The following is a 15,907-nucleotide window of genomic DNA, read 5'->3' as shown; positions in this document are numbered from 1 at the left end:
AAATTGCTAACTGTGATTAAAAATTATTTATTTATTAAAATCTCAATCACAAACGACTGAAAAAATCATGTAAATTCATTACTTATAAAGCATTCAGTATTCATTCACTAAATTCTATAATGATTGCAATTTTCATTATTTATATTCAATGTTTTTTATTATTTTAATATATTGCCAATATACTAGCAATTATTATATTTTATTATTTTAATATATTGCCAATACTAGCAATTATTATATTTTATTACTTCAATATATTACCATGACTAGTTTGGGTAAATAAAAAAATTACCACAGAAATGAATATCAACTGAACTGAATATGGTCTTTAGTATATAAGTATACAATATTCATTAGTCAAAAACATTGAGAACCACCGACATAGAGCCTCCAATTTGCAGAAAGTCTAAGTATTGGGCAAAAATGCACACAAGCTTTTTTCAAAGTATCTCTGAGGCAAACCTCCTAAAATCCAACCACTCAAATTCTAATGCCAAACATCTAAGAACAATTAACACTTCTGGTTCATTGCTGCAAAATAAATTCCTTCCATCGCAAAACCTCTGTTAACCAGAGATCAGATCAAACAGAGTTTCATCTGTGGATGATGTTCCCTTACAGACCAAAAGGGGTCACTGTGGAACAGCTCATGTGATTTGGAGCGCAACCCCCTCCATGATTCTTTATTCTCATTATAAACACTCTTTTTCCCAGCACCTTCCATAAAAGCCTGTGAGAACAGCCTCCACCTCCTGCCTAATGACTGCTATGCTGTTTCGGTGCTAACTGACGCCTTGCCCTTGTACGACCGAGCGACAGGATCGGCCTAATGCCCAATACGCGGGGCGTCCTGTGCTTCTTGTTAGCGGTAAATATAAGGGGCTTATGTCTCCGCGTGTGTATGCTTGAGCGAGCCGTGATGTGAGCAGAATTCCTGATGGAACAAAGACTAATATCGGCAATACAGCATCACACCCCTTCGATTTCAATTCACTGAAAGGCCAATTTAGCCATGCATATTGTAATTAGATTTTTCCCCAACCCATGAATGCTATTTTAAACTCTCATTCATTCTCTGGTCTTCGTTAATTAAAGAAAACGATATTCTCCTTCACCCTTTGGCTCAGAAAATCTCATTATTGGAGCACTCAGCCATTGATGGCCAATATTTCTGGTAGGAGGAGACGTGGAGAATGGGCATTTGTAGCTGGGTCAAAATGCAAATGGGAATGAAGTAGGAAACAGTGGATCGGGGCTGATACCCTCAGGGTGGACACCAGGTTGTGAAATGACCTTTACATTATGAGTGAGTGTGTGGGTTGAAATGTGCTTTTAATTGAATGTACCTGGCTGATGTCGGCTACAGCCAAGAAATTGGTTCCGGGAAAGATATTTTCCTCCTGATCTTCACCAGCATGCAGTTCCTCGGCGGCCTGGGAGGCAATGATACGGAGACAGAGGTCAGGAAGCAATGCGGTGTCTGGAAATGACAAAATTCATCAACGGCTGGGGAGATTAGAAAGTTGTAAGCGTATGAGTTAATAAGGATAATGATGACAGGCTGAAACATATATGATACTTGACCATAAAGTAGGGTAGTGTGGATTTAAAGTCGCCATAAAATGGAAATTCATCTATGTTATAGATCATAATGTTATAGATCAAATTCACTCGGATGTACGTCAATACTAAAGAAAAGATATGTTGTTTCCTTTAAAGTTGTCATGAAACGAAAGTACAGTTCACTCAAAAATGAAAATTCACCCTCTCATGATTTTCTATGAGACATTTTGAAAAATGACGGAAGAATTACAGTCTGTGCCTTAGATAAAGCTATCGTATGACCTCGCACAAGTCATAAGGATTACTTTTATGGTGCCATTATGGTGTTTTTTTTGGACCTTGAATGCCCACAATCATTGTAGGCTTCTATTTGTATGGAAAAGAGGAGCATGAACATTCTTCAAAACATCTCCTTTTGTGCTCCACTGAAGAGTCATACAAGTTTGGATTGAAATGAGGGTAAGAAAATGTTAACAGAATTTGTCCTTTTTAAGTGAACTATTGTAAAAAATAAAATAAAAAATAGCTTCATGTCCTGAAATAGCTTAAATGAATCTTCAAATGGTGGTGGTCTCAGACATGACACTGATCACACACACACACACACACACACACACACACAATAAAACGCTGTCTCATCAACCGATGTCATTTCCTCTGATCTTATAAGAGAGATTCAAGGGTGTCCTTACAGGGTCTCCTTACAAAGATTCAATGAATCATTCAGTGCAAGGACACAAACTGCAGCTGTTTAAGAGGTGTGTGTGTGTGTGTGTGTGTGAGAGAGAAAATCACGCATCAGTTTTCCAGGTCTTTGTCTCATGCAGCTAAGCCTCGTCTCCATGGTAACAGAGAGAGTTGGTCTGATCATGTGAATGAGAGTACGAGAGTGCTGAGTTCGAGAGACAGATAGCGTTATAAACCATGTTTCTATTGAAATGTCCTGCTAATGCACTAAAAAAGATTTTAAAGCTCTTTCATCACCAATATAATTTATAAGAGTTGAATTACAGTGTTTTATCCTGGATAGTCAGTGAAGAAATTTTTGTTGCATTTGTTGCATCCAATTATTACATGACTCTCTGAGATACTTGCTTCTGAATGGCAATCACAGCATTCTGCGGTGAAATATTTGTATATTAATGACCGCTGAAACTTTAAAATTGATTGTCGACTTACACTACCATTCGAAAGTAAGGTTTCAGATTACTTTTTTTAAATTTATTATTATTACATGTATTCATCAAAAGTGACAGTAAACATTTTTTCACTATTACAGAAAAATCATATTTAAAAATAAATGCTGTTCTTTTGAACTTTCTATTAATCAAAGAATCCTGCAAAAATGTATTATGGATTTCACAAAAATGTTAAGCAGCACAACTGTTTTCAACATTGATATTAAGACATGTTTCTTGAGGAGCAAATCATTATATTAGAATGATTTCTGAAGAATCATGTGACATTGAAGACTGGAGTAATGACTGCTGAAAATTCAGCTTTGCATCACAGGAATACACTACATTTTAATTAGGGGTGTAATGGTTCACATTGCTCAAGGTTCGGTTCACGGTTTACGGTGCTATGTTCATGGAAAAAAGGACTATGGTCAAATAAAAATAAAGAAAATAATAACAAATAATCTAAATGCAACAGTACAAATAAATACAATAGAGCAAAGATACAAATAAAATAAACAGTGTTTTCAGGCGTTTAACAGTCATTTTCAGGCAGAGAAATTTAAAAGTAAACAAGTGTAAAATAACAGTGCATATTTCAACTGTATAAATTAAAGGCCAATCCTTGTTGAAGTTACAAAAGCTATTCAATTAAGAGAAGTGAGTGATTTCCTTGTCTTTTGTTGTTTAACATTAAAAACACAGACAGCAGGAATAGACTGCTGTTCCTTTAAGACATAATTCACAGATCCAGTACACTGATACTGATACAGTGCGTTTGTCTTTCTCGACTGTTGTGTTCACTTAAGACATGACCAACGATGTTTGCAAGGATACTCACAAAGACGGACATGTTGACATATTTTTTTTTGTGTTAATTTGTCAGTTCAAACGCAAGTCTTGAAATCAATATTTGCACAGTTTGCAAGGATACTCACAAAGACGGACATGTTGACATTTTTTTTTGTGCAAATTTGTCAGTTCAAACACAAGTCTTGAAATCAATATTTGCACGGCACGCGCTGACGCGGCTCTCCGTGTGTGCAGGCGCTACCGATGACACACACACACAATGACACACACACACACACACACACACACACACACACACACACACACACAGCGCTCGCGAGTTTTTGACCAAGTGTACAGCGAGATGTATCGTGGGTGGTGTATTGCGTTTTTTCGGGTTCGGTTTGAATACCGTTACACCCCTAATTTTAATATTAAAATAGAAATTTTAAATTGTAACAATATTTCACAACATTGTTTCTGTATTTTAGTGAAATAAATGCAGCCTTAGTGAGCATAAGAAGCTTCTTTCAAAAACAGCAAAAAAATGAATAAATAAATAAATAATGACCCGAAACTTAGTAATGTAGCTGTGCTAGTTTAATGGTTATTAAAAAAAAAAGGTCTCATAAAAAAAAAAACTATCATATGACTTCAGAGGGTTTGAAATACTGTGCATGAATCCACTTTTATGGTAATTTTATGGTGCTTTTTGGGTTCTTCACAGTCCCGGTCTTATTCAAATTTTGTGTCCCACATATAAAATAAAGTCCTACAGGTTTGGAAGGACATGAGGGTGTGATAGAATGATAAATGATAGAGTTTTCTTTTTTTTTTGGTGAACTATTCATTTATGTCTGCAAGGTCTACAAGAATCAATCTATCACAATATTTTCTCAAAGAACAACATTTGGTTTTGTAACAGTATAAGGCAGTGGTGACTACAATGCACTCAAAAAGTCAAGTCTTAGAGGACGGAGATATCATATGTTTTAAGTGCAAGCACTGTGAGACTTAGTCATATTTCATTCCCTCTGTTTGACAGGCCTCAGGCCTGGTGGGACTGAAGTGTATGATTCAAAGCGTGTCGGTAGGATCTGTGGGTTTGTGTGTCTGTCCTTGCCCATGTCTTTGTGTGTGTGTGTGTGTGTGCGTGTGGGTAGAATCTGGGGTCTGCCAGTCTGATGAGTCATGGGCATTAACTGGGCACAGACAGAGTGCTGAACGCAGCCATGCTGAGCTGGCAGACCAGAACACCTCTGCCGAGCTGCATCAGGCACAGGATCTGAGAGGAAGACATATGTGTTTGCACCCGTTTGTAAACTATCTGTAGTGCGTAGATTTGAATATGTTTAAAAGTCTACTGCTTTAACATAAACATGCAAAAGCATTATGATAAACACACTGTGATAAAAAAATTTTTTCAACAACAATAGTAATAAAATCTAAAAAAAAAAGATTCTTCAGACAGCTGATATAGTTCATCAGCTGAATGTCTAGGCTGCTGTTACTATGAAATTGAAACTGACGTGGGAACACAAGTATGTGCTTGTATATATATATATATATATATATACATACACAAGCTCGATTAAACATGATAAACAGTCTTAAGCTTTATTTAAAAAAATGAAATTATTTATTTTATAAAAATGTATATTTATTTACTTATATAGAAATGCATTTTAAGTTTTAAAATGTGTTGATTTTTATTTTAAAATTATATTTTTGATGTGATTAATTGTGAACTCAACCTCAATGCATAGTCAAAAGGAAACCACAAATTAGCTTCACAGATTCTAGCCTGACTATAGAAGATGCGTATCTACGCTTACTTCCAGAGAGCTGCAATGATTGCTCTGATGCTAACATCAGCAGGCAGACCACAGAGAGGCTTTGTCCTCCTAGACGCTTGCTCAGAATCTGCTAACGAACCCGCAGAAAAGCTACGGAGCTGCATCCGTTGCCTAGCAACCAGATGTGAATGGCTGAGGTCGGGATTGGAGGAGTAAGAGCAGAAAACGCTGCCGGCAAAGTCCCCCCTGAAACATTATACATTCAGCTCCATACACACACACAAACGCACACACCTCATCCATCTTCATCCGCTCGAGCAGGTTCTGAGAGCACGAGCGCACAAGCATGCACGGCTTGGCAAAAATCAATGGCAGTTCGATGAGAAATGCAAACCTGGAACAAAACCGACCCTTATAACAGTACAGCATGCTGGAGCACAGCCAAAATCTAATGGCATAATATCCATCCATTCTCAGAACGGAGCCAAGACCAGCTGGTGTATGAACACACACACACACACACACACACACACACACAAGCAAATGTACATGTTAGATGACGTATGTTCTGGGTGTATGATACATCTGAAAGTCTGCAGAAGTATTAGCAATTGCTTTGGTACAAAACTGAAATATGGAGAAGTACTACTAAGGCCAACCAAATAAGGGTCTACTTAGTGTAGTTGGTGATTTGGGTTTTACATGGGTTGACGGTGGAGGAAGGATGGTTTCGGCTGGAATCAATGGAGTAGCGGAAGCTGGCCGGATGCACAGACCACTCTCAATGTTCACACCAGGCTGGACCTGCAAACAAAACACAAATCCATTTGAATAAAAACAGCATGTGGAACAATAGCCATTCAGCTTGCAGCAGGAAAGTGAAATTTTGACAAAATCTAAATATATATGAAGATAAACATGCTACCTCACAGGAGTGTGATTTTTGAACCAATGACATTTCACTGTGGGCAGAGTTATTCAGCATAATGCAACAAACATACACTACCATTCAATAGTCTGTGGTTGGTGAGATTTTTTATTGTTTGAAAGAAGTCTCTTATGTTCACCAAGGCTACATTTATTTGATGAAAAAAAAAATACAATTATTGCTAGTTAAAAAAAAAAACTTTTCTATTTAAATATATTTGAAAATGTATTTTTTTCCTGTGATGCAAAGCTGAATTTTCAGCATCATTTCTCCAGTCTTCAGTGTCACATGATCCTTCAGAAATCATTCTAATATGCTGATTTGCTGCTCAAGAAACATTTCTTTTCATTATCAATGTTGAAAACAGTTGTGCTGCTTAATATTTTTGTGGAAACCATGATACATTTTTCTGTGATAGAAGATTCTTTGATGAATAGAAAGTTCAAAAGCATTTATTTGAAACCAAAATCTTTTGTATAATTATAGATGTCTTTATAATTTTGTTGAATAAAAGTATTACTTTGTTAAAAAATTTTTACTGAGTCCAAACTTTTAGTAGTGTAATACCAAGGAAAAAACTATTTATTGCCTCACACTATCATACTAATTGGTTATCACACAGTGCCATTACTTCTGTCCAAATACTTAATTAATATAATAATCTTTTAATTGTAAAAGCAACAAAAATGTAAAACTGAGATACTACTGTGTGTTACAGTTCTTACCTGTATTTGGAGCTGTGGGGTCCGTCTCTTCGGTTCTGACTGGACCTCCAGTAAGATGGTGTTGGGTTTCCGAATAGCAGGAGCAGGTTTGGGTTCAGGAACAGTGATGGAAGGGAAGGAGGTTGCTACAGTTGCTGGTTTGTCACTAATGATGACCCATGAAGGGGCCTGGCCGTCCACTCTGGGCTTACCTAGAGAGACCATTGGATTGTAGCTAAAAGGTTATAGGTTCTATAGCAACCCACATTTGCGTTGTATTATGATTTGCGTTTCAGAAAGTAATGACATGCGAAATTGAATTTGCATTGCTTGAAGTGGTCTTGTACATTACTTTTTGTGTTTTTCGAAAAGATTAAATTATAGTAGAGAACTCCCTTTTGAACAGCCTGTTCACACCACAAACAATAACAATAAAGAGAACAATAACGATAATTATTTTAGTGTCCACACCAACACACAATATCGTTCTGTTTATTATAAGTGCGCACTGCCGTTTTGTCTTCTGCTGCTTTAAATCAAGCTCATTAAAGTCGGATGGATTCTGATTGGCTGTCAATGTTTTTTTATCGTTCATTTGCTGGAAAAAAAAACACTTTGAAAGTGATAACAACAATATCATTCTTCTATGTTCTTATCATTATAGCTATGATGTAGAGTTCCTTATTCTGACAGAATTAGAATGACAATTAAAACTTTATAGTAATTGATATAGTTACCATCCTCGGTGAGAACGGGCCTTAAATCTTCACAATATTCTAAATAGACTAAAGCTTTAAAAATGTATTATTTATTTGAAAAATATATGTTTATTTTAAAATGTATTTAAATAAAATAAAATTAAACTGCATTTATTTTTTTATTTTAAAATTAAATTAAGTATTAGTATATATTGGGGCCTGATCATTCACTCTGGGCTTACCTACAGAGATACATGGAGTAGTGGTTGATGATCTGGGATTGTGACCAAAAAGTTATTATTCAAAGAGTTTGTCTAAAAACACGCATTTACATTGCATTATGAAACACATTTCAGAAAGTACTGACATGTAAAAAATACAATTTGCATTGCCTGAAGTCAGGGGTCTCCAAACTCTGTCCTGGAGGGCTGGTGTCCTGGATGTTTCTAGTATGTCTAGTAAGACCTTGATTAGCTGGTTCAGGTGTGTTTAATTAGGGTTGGAGCTAAACTCTGCAAGACAGTGGCCCTCCAGGACCGAGTTTAGACACCCCTGCCTGAAGTGCTCACCGTTTTGTGCACAATATGCTTTGGATAAAATTATCTACTAAATGACTGCTTATTTACTTACCTACACACTCAAAAAGGAAAAAAAGTCACCTTTTTATTCAGGAATTGGGGATACGTGAACATGTCTGCAGAGTGAAACATTATCATAACAGCTAGAAGCGACATTAAACACAAAATCTCCATCCCCCTTTTTTCCACAGGATGCGTGAGTGCACAAGGAATACACTCCGGCAGCCTAAACTCACCTCTGCCAAACATCTAAAGTCTGCACATCCATCGTCCTGATGCAGCGCAGATAACATCAACACGCTGTTTACAGGCAAGGGCACAACGCCACCCTAATACTCACGCAAGAGGGATATTAAAGACAGACGCACTCCTGCAGATGGAGCCCACACACACACACACACACACACACCTACTTATTACTTCATCTCTCAACACACCGCAGAGCGATTGCAAAGGACATCCACGGTACTTTAAAGTGCCGTGTCAGCCCAAAACACATTTGCACACATCTGGCCGAGCGGGATGCCAACATGATTGGCATCTGTTCTGCAACGGGGCCGTGAGAGAAACAGGTTCAGCCAGAGTGCTCTAGAGTGGGTTTGTATCATCCCCGTTTGCAGGAAGGCATGTTATAGACACACATGCCCCATTACATAAAGACGTGAGTCTGGCCTCGGCACATTAACGGCGAACGAGGAGACTGGCATTAGCATAAATCTGCTGTGAGCGCCGCAATCTGTTTTTCCCAGCCTTCAATGCAAAGCAGGGGAAACATAAGCTTTACGATTTCCATAATTTGGCTGAAGGGCATCCAAACAGTGGCTCAGGAGCAAGAAGCACTGACTCATCTGGAATGCACAAATACTTCTGATAGCAAACATGTGGCTTCTGCTGAAGGAAAGCTTGAAAGGAGGCATTTGTATTCCAGAACCTCAAGAGAGTGTGCGCTCTGAATTGCGAAACCAGATCGGACTGATTAGCACAATGATGGACAGTAAGAGATGCTATTACGGGGTATATGCAAACCAGAGAAGCCACAAGGCGTGCAAGGAAACAAAGACCCGAATGAAGGGACAGAATTCACAGCCCCCAAAATGCTTGGGAATACATCCAAGAACATGTAAATCACTGACTTTACTGGACCCGAGGACACAGCATCAGGAGACCTGGGAAAGATGATGGAGAGAGCGATGATGAGATGATTAAAACTAAATAAATGCACATAAATATGTGCGCACACGCCCCGCTTCTGCAACCACATGCAATTTAGTCACATCTTCACCGTTGGGGCTACCACCAGGAATTCACCTCAGAGACAGCAAGCTATAGTGAGCATGAGCCATCAAAGCATCTCCGCCAAACAAGAGCAGAAATCAGTGTGTGAATTACGAGTCTTCACAAGGATTCTTTTTTTTATCAATAATACATTTGGGGAAGAAAAGCAAAAAGATTGTTCATTATACAAAGTTGTGCATAATTCAGAAATGAATTGAGAATTAATTGCAATTCAAATTTGAATGTAAGGAAGAGGAATTAAACTGATGGATGGATGGATGGACGGATGGACAGATAGATAGAGCGAGCGATGATGATGGATGGACAGGCATACAGAATGAGAAATATAGAAAGATAGAACGATAGATAGAACGATAGATAGGACGAAAGAACGAACAAACGAACGATAGATAGATAGATAGATAGATAGATAGATAGATAGATGGATGAATGACAGACAGGATGGATGGATGGATAGACAGACAGAATGACAGATGGAAAGATAGATAGATATTATGATAGATAGAACGATAGCTAGATGAGAGCTAGAACAATGGATGGATGGACTGATGAATGGATAGACAGAATGATGATGGATGGATGGATGGACGGACAGACAGACAACGATAAACAGATGGATAGATAGATAGATAGATAGAGCAACCATGTTATTATTTAAAGAAAGAAAAAGTATCATAAAAGCTCCTGAGTTAGACTGAAAATGGGAATGCTGCTGTAAACCGTATAAACTCTGACTTCCCTTGATCGCTGCTGTGTTGATTCGACTGCCACTTTCTACTCTCGGAGTGCAGAACTTGCTAAGCAGATTTGCGGAGAGCTCGTCTGCTGTCGTTCGCGTGTAACTGTGACTCGGGGGCCGTCTGTGGATGAGCCGCACCGAACATCTGCAGCAGATGAAAGGCTCTCTCACCATTCCCATGGGGCGCTCCGCAATTCCCACTGCTGTCCCCAGAGTCACGGTAGAGAGGGAAATTAAGCCAGCTCTAATCTACAGCCCTCCAGAGACCCAGTCTGAGCCTTGGCGAGCCAATCCAATCCAGGCTGGCCCGATCTGGACTCTCTCCTTCACAGATACTAATACAGAAGTGGCTGGGCTCATTTTTAATGAGAGTCTGGAACTTTCCGCTTGGGTTTCATTCACACATTCGGTGTGACGGGAAATAGAACAGCCACAAGGATGACACTGGTGGATGATTAAGATGCCTTGGGAATCGCCTCGACTGGTAGAAGTCTGGTAGACTGCTTTTAGTTGATGTGGGGTATTAAAGAAGTTATCAGGAGATCCTTCACTTTTGCTAGATGAAAGTTAGACGGGTCTGATTTTGAGAATGAGATGGTGATGCTCTGAAATGTAGGAGAATGTGTTTAACTTGCTTTGCACTTTCATTTTAGACCCTCCCTCAACATCCCTGCTGAGAAGACCAGCATGGCTCAACAAGGCCAGACGGGTCAGTGTGAGAGTTGAGCAAATTTCAATGTACGGGCAAATTTCAATGATTTGATCATGTGTGGTTTTATGTCTTGCAAACATAAACGTATGGTTTTCTGTGATGTTGTGATTTATTTAAATTTTTTTGGTAATTCTGTTGAATTCTGCTGACGTAAATATGTCAAGGTAATGTTACAATAAAGCAAGAAAGATTTGGAAAGAAGTATATGTAATTAAAAATACAAACTTTTCTTTTTTAACTTTAAAAATCCTTCTGTTATAAAAGTCTTCATTTTAATCTGATTTGTCATACCATAAATACATTTTCCTCAGAGTATGTCACCTTAAGAGGATACTAAAACTGCTAAAAATGTTTAAAAACACTAAATACATAATAAATACATAATATAAAAAAAATGTGGTAGGACCAATGAAAATTATAAAAAATAAATAAATAAAAGAATATATAAGAAATAAACCCTTATTGTTGAGCTCTGACCAGCATGAATTTCCAGGCTGGTTAATGATAATTAGTTTGACACTGGTCTAGTTAGTAGGATGTCATATACACTAGACTAAGTAAGTCTAAGGGTCCACACTTCACGTCACGTCAGGAACAATTCTGCAGTAGTTGTCCGTTTCAGACAAAACATAAAAAAAAAAAAACATTAGTGTTACATAAATGTAAAAAAAAGTTCAATTCTAATATTTTAACAACATTAGCATTCTAGCTGCAGTTATTCCTTAGAAGAATTCCAATAATGCATCTAGTAGTGAAAGGAACTTCAATATGACCACGAAGGGAGTTCAGTGTCTACGACGGCGATCAGGGCCACTGCATTGCAGATGCGATTAGCCAGTCTTTGTTCACTCTAGCGTAGCTCAGATCAGAGGTCAGTCCAGCGTACAGGCAACAGCCCACCTGCCATTTCAAACATTACTAGGCCATTTTCATTACTGCTAGTTCATTTCATTCTCAATACCCTGAGCCACAATTTGGGAAACATTTGAATACTGTAAACAGCTTTAGCGGAGCAAAGGTGCTTCGTCATTGCCATTTTTTAGGTAATACCTTTAATTACCTCTTCAGTCCATTGCAGAAAATAACGACAGCAATTCAGCTGTTAGCAAACTAATGGATCGTTTCGGTGCCAGGAGGCCGTAATCCTCAAAAGGAAGGGGGGATGGGATATAAGAAACTAATCAACTCATAATATGAACGCTTTCAAAATGTTTTCAATTGGCTATTTGCAATTACTGCCCTAAAAAGTGCCCTCGTAAAGCATGACGGTGTTTTCATTCATATGGCTGTTCAGGCTAATAAACAGAATTACCTCCAACCGCACAAGGTCGGATCTGAGACGAAGTTCGCAGTGATTGGAAGCGGGAAAATGAGAGTGTAATAGAAAGGCATTAATGTCCCTGACAGTGAAGTGATTAAACGAGAGCGGCATAGGAAGGCTTTTTAACGAGTGGAGAGGCAGCCGTAATTAAGAGCTAAACTCACACCGCTGAAATGTCTGTCTAATTAAGTCCATTCTTTAATGCTGGCGTGTGCTCAGAGCCAGCCAGAGGAGAGACGCTTTATGACTGCAGCATGTGGAGGCTGTCTCAACCATTCATGCCGCGTCAGACGTCTTTGTTTCAGAATGGTCAGAAGGTTTAATGGACACCGAACAGCAAACACGGTGTCATCAATTGTGTGTGTATTAGGTATTTTAGGTATTTTTAGGCATCACAGACAAAATCCTGATGCAAAATCATGAGGTCATAAACAAAACTCCCATTACATCATATTTAGCTGCACCCTTGCAATATATAAGAAAAGAAGCAATGAATAGGGCTGCATGATTATTTGAAATGCAACCAAAATTGCAATTTGGCATAGTGTAATTATCAAATCACAAAGGCTACAATTTAATTAAATAAATATGAGCTGCGTGCTTCAGAGTGAATCTCTGCATCTGCTCTGAGTCTGGGTCACTTTAACATGCATTTGAGAACACAACATGCCCCAACCACCTTCCCATACATGTAATGAGAAGAGCTTATCAACAGAAGTGAAGCTTTAAGAGCTCTCTGCAGTTTTTCATCAAAATATAAGTTGAAACGTTTAACATTTGAAATTGAAGAAATTAAGCCAAATATTAGAATTGTAGTTTTACAAACATTAGTGTTACATAAATGTAAAAAAAAGTTCAATTCTAATATTTTAACAACATTAGCATTCTAGCTGCAGTTATTCCTTAGAAGAATTCCAATAATGCATCTAGTAGTGAAAGGAACTTCAATATGACCACGAAGGGAGTTCAGTGTCTACGACGGCGATCAGGGCCACTGCATTGCAGATGCGATTAGCCAGTCTTTGTTCACTCTAGCGTAGCTCAGATCAGAGGTCAGTCCAGCGTACAGGCAACAGCCCACCTGCCATTTCAAACATTACTAGGCCATTTTCATTACTGCTAGTTCATTTCATTCTCAATACCCTGAGCCACAATTTGGGAAACATTTGAATACTGTAAACAGCTTTAGCGGAGCAAAGGTGCTTCGTCATTGCCATTTTTTATGTAATACCTTTAATTACCTCTTCAGTCCATTGCAGAAAATAACGACAGCAATTCAGCTGTTAGCAAACTAATGGATCGTTTCGGTGCCAGGAGGCCGTAATCCTCAAAAGGAAGGGGGGATGGGATATAAGAAACTAATCAACTCATAATATGAACGCTTTCAAAATGTTTTCAATTGGCTATTTGCAATTACTGCCCTAAAAAGTGCCCTCGTAAAGCATGACGGTGTTTTCATTCATATGGCTGTTCAGGCTAATAAACAGAATTACCTCCAACCGCACAAGGTCGGATCTGAGACGAAGTTCGCAGTGATTGGAAGCGGGAAAATGAGAGTGTAATAGAAAGGCATTAATGTCCCTGGCAGTGATTAAACGAGAGCGGCATAGTAAGGCTTTTAACGAGTGGAGAGGCAGCCGTAATTAAGAGCTAAACTCACACCGCTGAAATGTCTGTCTAATTAAGTCCATTCTTTAATGCTGGCGTGTGCTCAGAGCCAGCCAGAGGAGAGACGCTTTATGACTGCAGCATGTGGAGGCTGTCTCAACCATTCATGCCGCGTCAGACGTCTTTGTTTCAGAATGGTCAGAGGTTTAATGGACACCGAACAGCAAACACGGTGTCATCAATTGTGTGTGTATTAGGTATTTTAGGTATTTTTAGGCATCACAGACAAAATCCTGATGCAAAATCATGAGGTCATAAACAAAACTCCCATTACATCAAATTTAGCTGCACCCTTGCAATATATAAGAAAAGAAGCAATGAATAGGGCTGCATGATTATTTGAAATGCAACCAAAATTGCAATTTGGCATAGTGTAATTATCAAATCACAAAGGCTACAATTTAATTAAATAAATATGAGCTGCGTGCTTCAGAGTGAATCTCTGCATCTGCTCTGAGTCTGGGTCACTTTAACATGCATTTGAGAACACAACATGCCCCAACCACCTTCCCATACATGTAATGAGAAGAGCTTATCAACAGAAGTGAAGCTTTAAGAGCTCTCTGCAGTTTTTCATCAAAATATAAGTTGAAACGTTTAACATTTGAAATTGAAGAAATTAAGCCAAATATTAGAATTGTAGTTTTACGATTCTAATGTAAAATAAAATATTATTATATTATTTTTCTTATTATTATATTATTTTTTATATTATTATATTGTTTTTATTTAGCAAATATTATATATTTTTATCTAATAATAATAATAATAATGATGATGATTATTATTATTAATATTATTATTATATAGCCATATTGACATATAATCACAAAATTTTGGCCAAATTGTGCAGCTTTACAAATCACAGCAAACATGCATTTTAAATCACGATCACAATTTTTTTTATCAGAAACATTACAATTAGATTTTTTTCCTAACCATGCAGACCTAGCAGTGATTCTGAGTGATTTCTACTCGTGCTAATGGTGGCTTACCTAAAGGTATGGCCATGGGAATGAGGTAACCTCGCACTGGAGAGCCAGGCTGCTGCTGTTGGGCAGGATCACTGGGGCTAAACAGGAAATGGGGCTCAGAGACTGAAGACTGCAGCGCAGGACCATCATCCACAAACTGGCTAGTTTGGGTTTTAGATGACTTCATCTTCACCCCTATTTGAGAGAATGAAAAGGGAGGGACAAGTAACATTCAAGATTTTGGACAGAAAAGGCAAAATTAGGGGTGGTCGCGATTGTTTTTCATGTTGTTTTTTAAGACTTTTTTGCAAGTTGCTAGGCAGAACAGCCAAACAAATTTCCCTATTAAAAATATAGTCCTATAATGTAACAAAACATAAAAGAAAAGAATGACTTAATCATTTCTAAGTGAAGACCTTTCCCTCACCTTTGACAGTCTCTACTACTTTCGGTCGTTGCGGTTTGGATTTTGGTGTGGGGGAGTTGAATCGAAGGTAAGGGCTTTTTTTAAGTGTTCGTCGATGGCCATCATAAAGGGCTTTTCCATACAGCCTGACCAGATACTCCTGATCATCCTGAGATTTTATCCCAACCGGCTGAGCCTGAAAGAATAATACACATATGCTATGATATGCTATAATACAGTACACTCATATCTATAGTAAACATGGTAAACTATATTATGATTTCTTCACATTGACGGTAAACATAGTAAAACATATTATGTTACGCTTACATCTATGGTATAACAATCATATCTATAGTAAACATGGTAAACTACACTGAACAAAATTATAAACGCAACACTTTTGATTTTGCCCCCATTTTTCATGAGCTGAACTCAAAGTTATTGTGGCCAGCCTAAGGCACACCTGTGCAATAATCATGCTGTCTAATCAGCATCTTGATATGCCACACCTGTGAGGTGGATGGAGTTCAGCTCATGAAAAATGGGGGCAA

General features: G+C 38.1%; 1 protein-coding gene across 1 annotated transcript in view; it reads right to left on the bottom strand.

Moving 5' to 3' along the window:
• The window catches only part of LOC107725608 (protein TALPID3-like), a 128,526-nt gene that overhangs the window by 44,930 nt on the left and 67,689 nt on the right, over positions 1-15,907 (bottom strand). Inside the window, exons 15-19 of the mRNA XM_016534936.1 lie at positions 15,375-15,549; positions 14,969-15,142; positions 6,983-7,173; positions 6,032-6,133; positions 1,347-1,433 (exon numbers count right to left, since the gene is read on the bottom strand). Of these exons, the coding sequence (XP_016390422.1) occupies positions 1,347-1,433; positions 6,032-6,133; positions 6,983-7,173; positions 14,969-15,142; positions 15,375-15,549 (729 nt within the window). The remainder of the gene's footprint in view (positions 1-1,346; positions 1,434-6,031; positions 6,134-6,982; positions 7,174-14,968; positions 15,143-15,374; positions 15,550-15,907) is intronic.

Source organism: Sinocyclocheilus rhinocerous, unplaced genomic scaffold (genome assembly GCF_001515625.1).
Source record: "Sinocyclocheilus rhinocerous isolate Xijiao unplaced genomic scaffold, SAMN03320098_v1.1 scaffold1004, whole genome shotgun sequence".
Lineage (NCBI taxonomy): Eukaryota > Metazoa > Chordata > Actinopteri > Cypriniformes > Cyprinidae > Sinocyclocheilus > Sinocyclocheilus rhinocerous.
The sequence above is the reverse complement of the archived record's forward strand: the minus strand, read 5'-3'. Positions and strand labels throughout refer to the sequence as shown.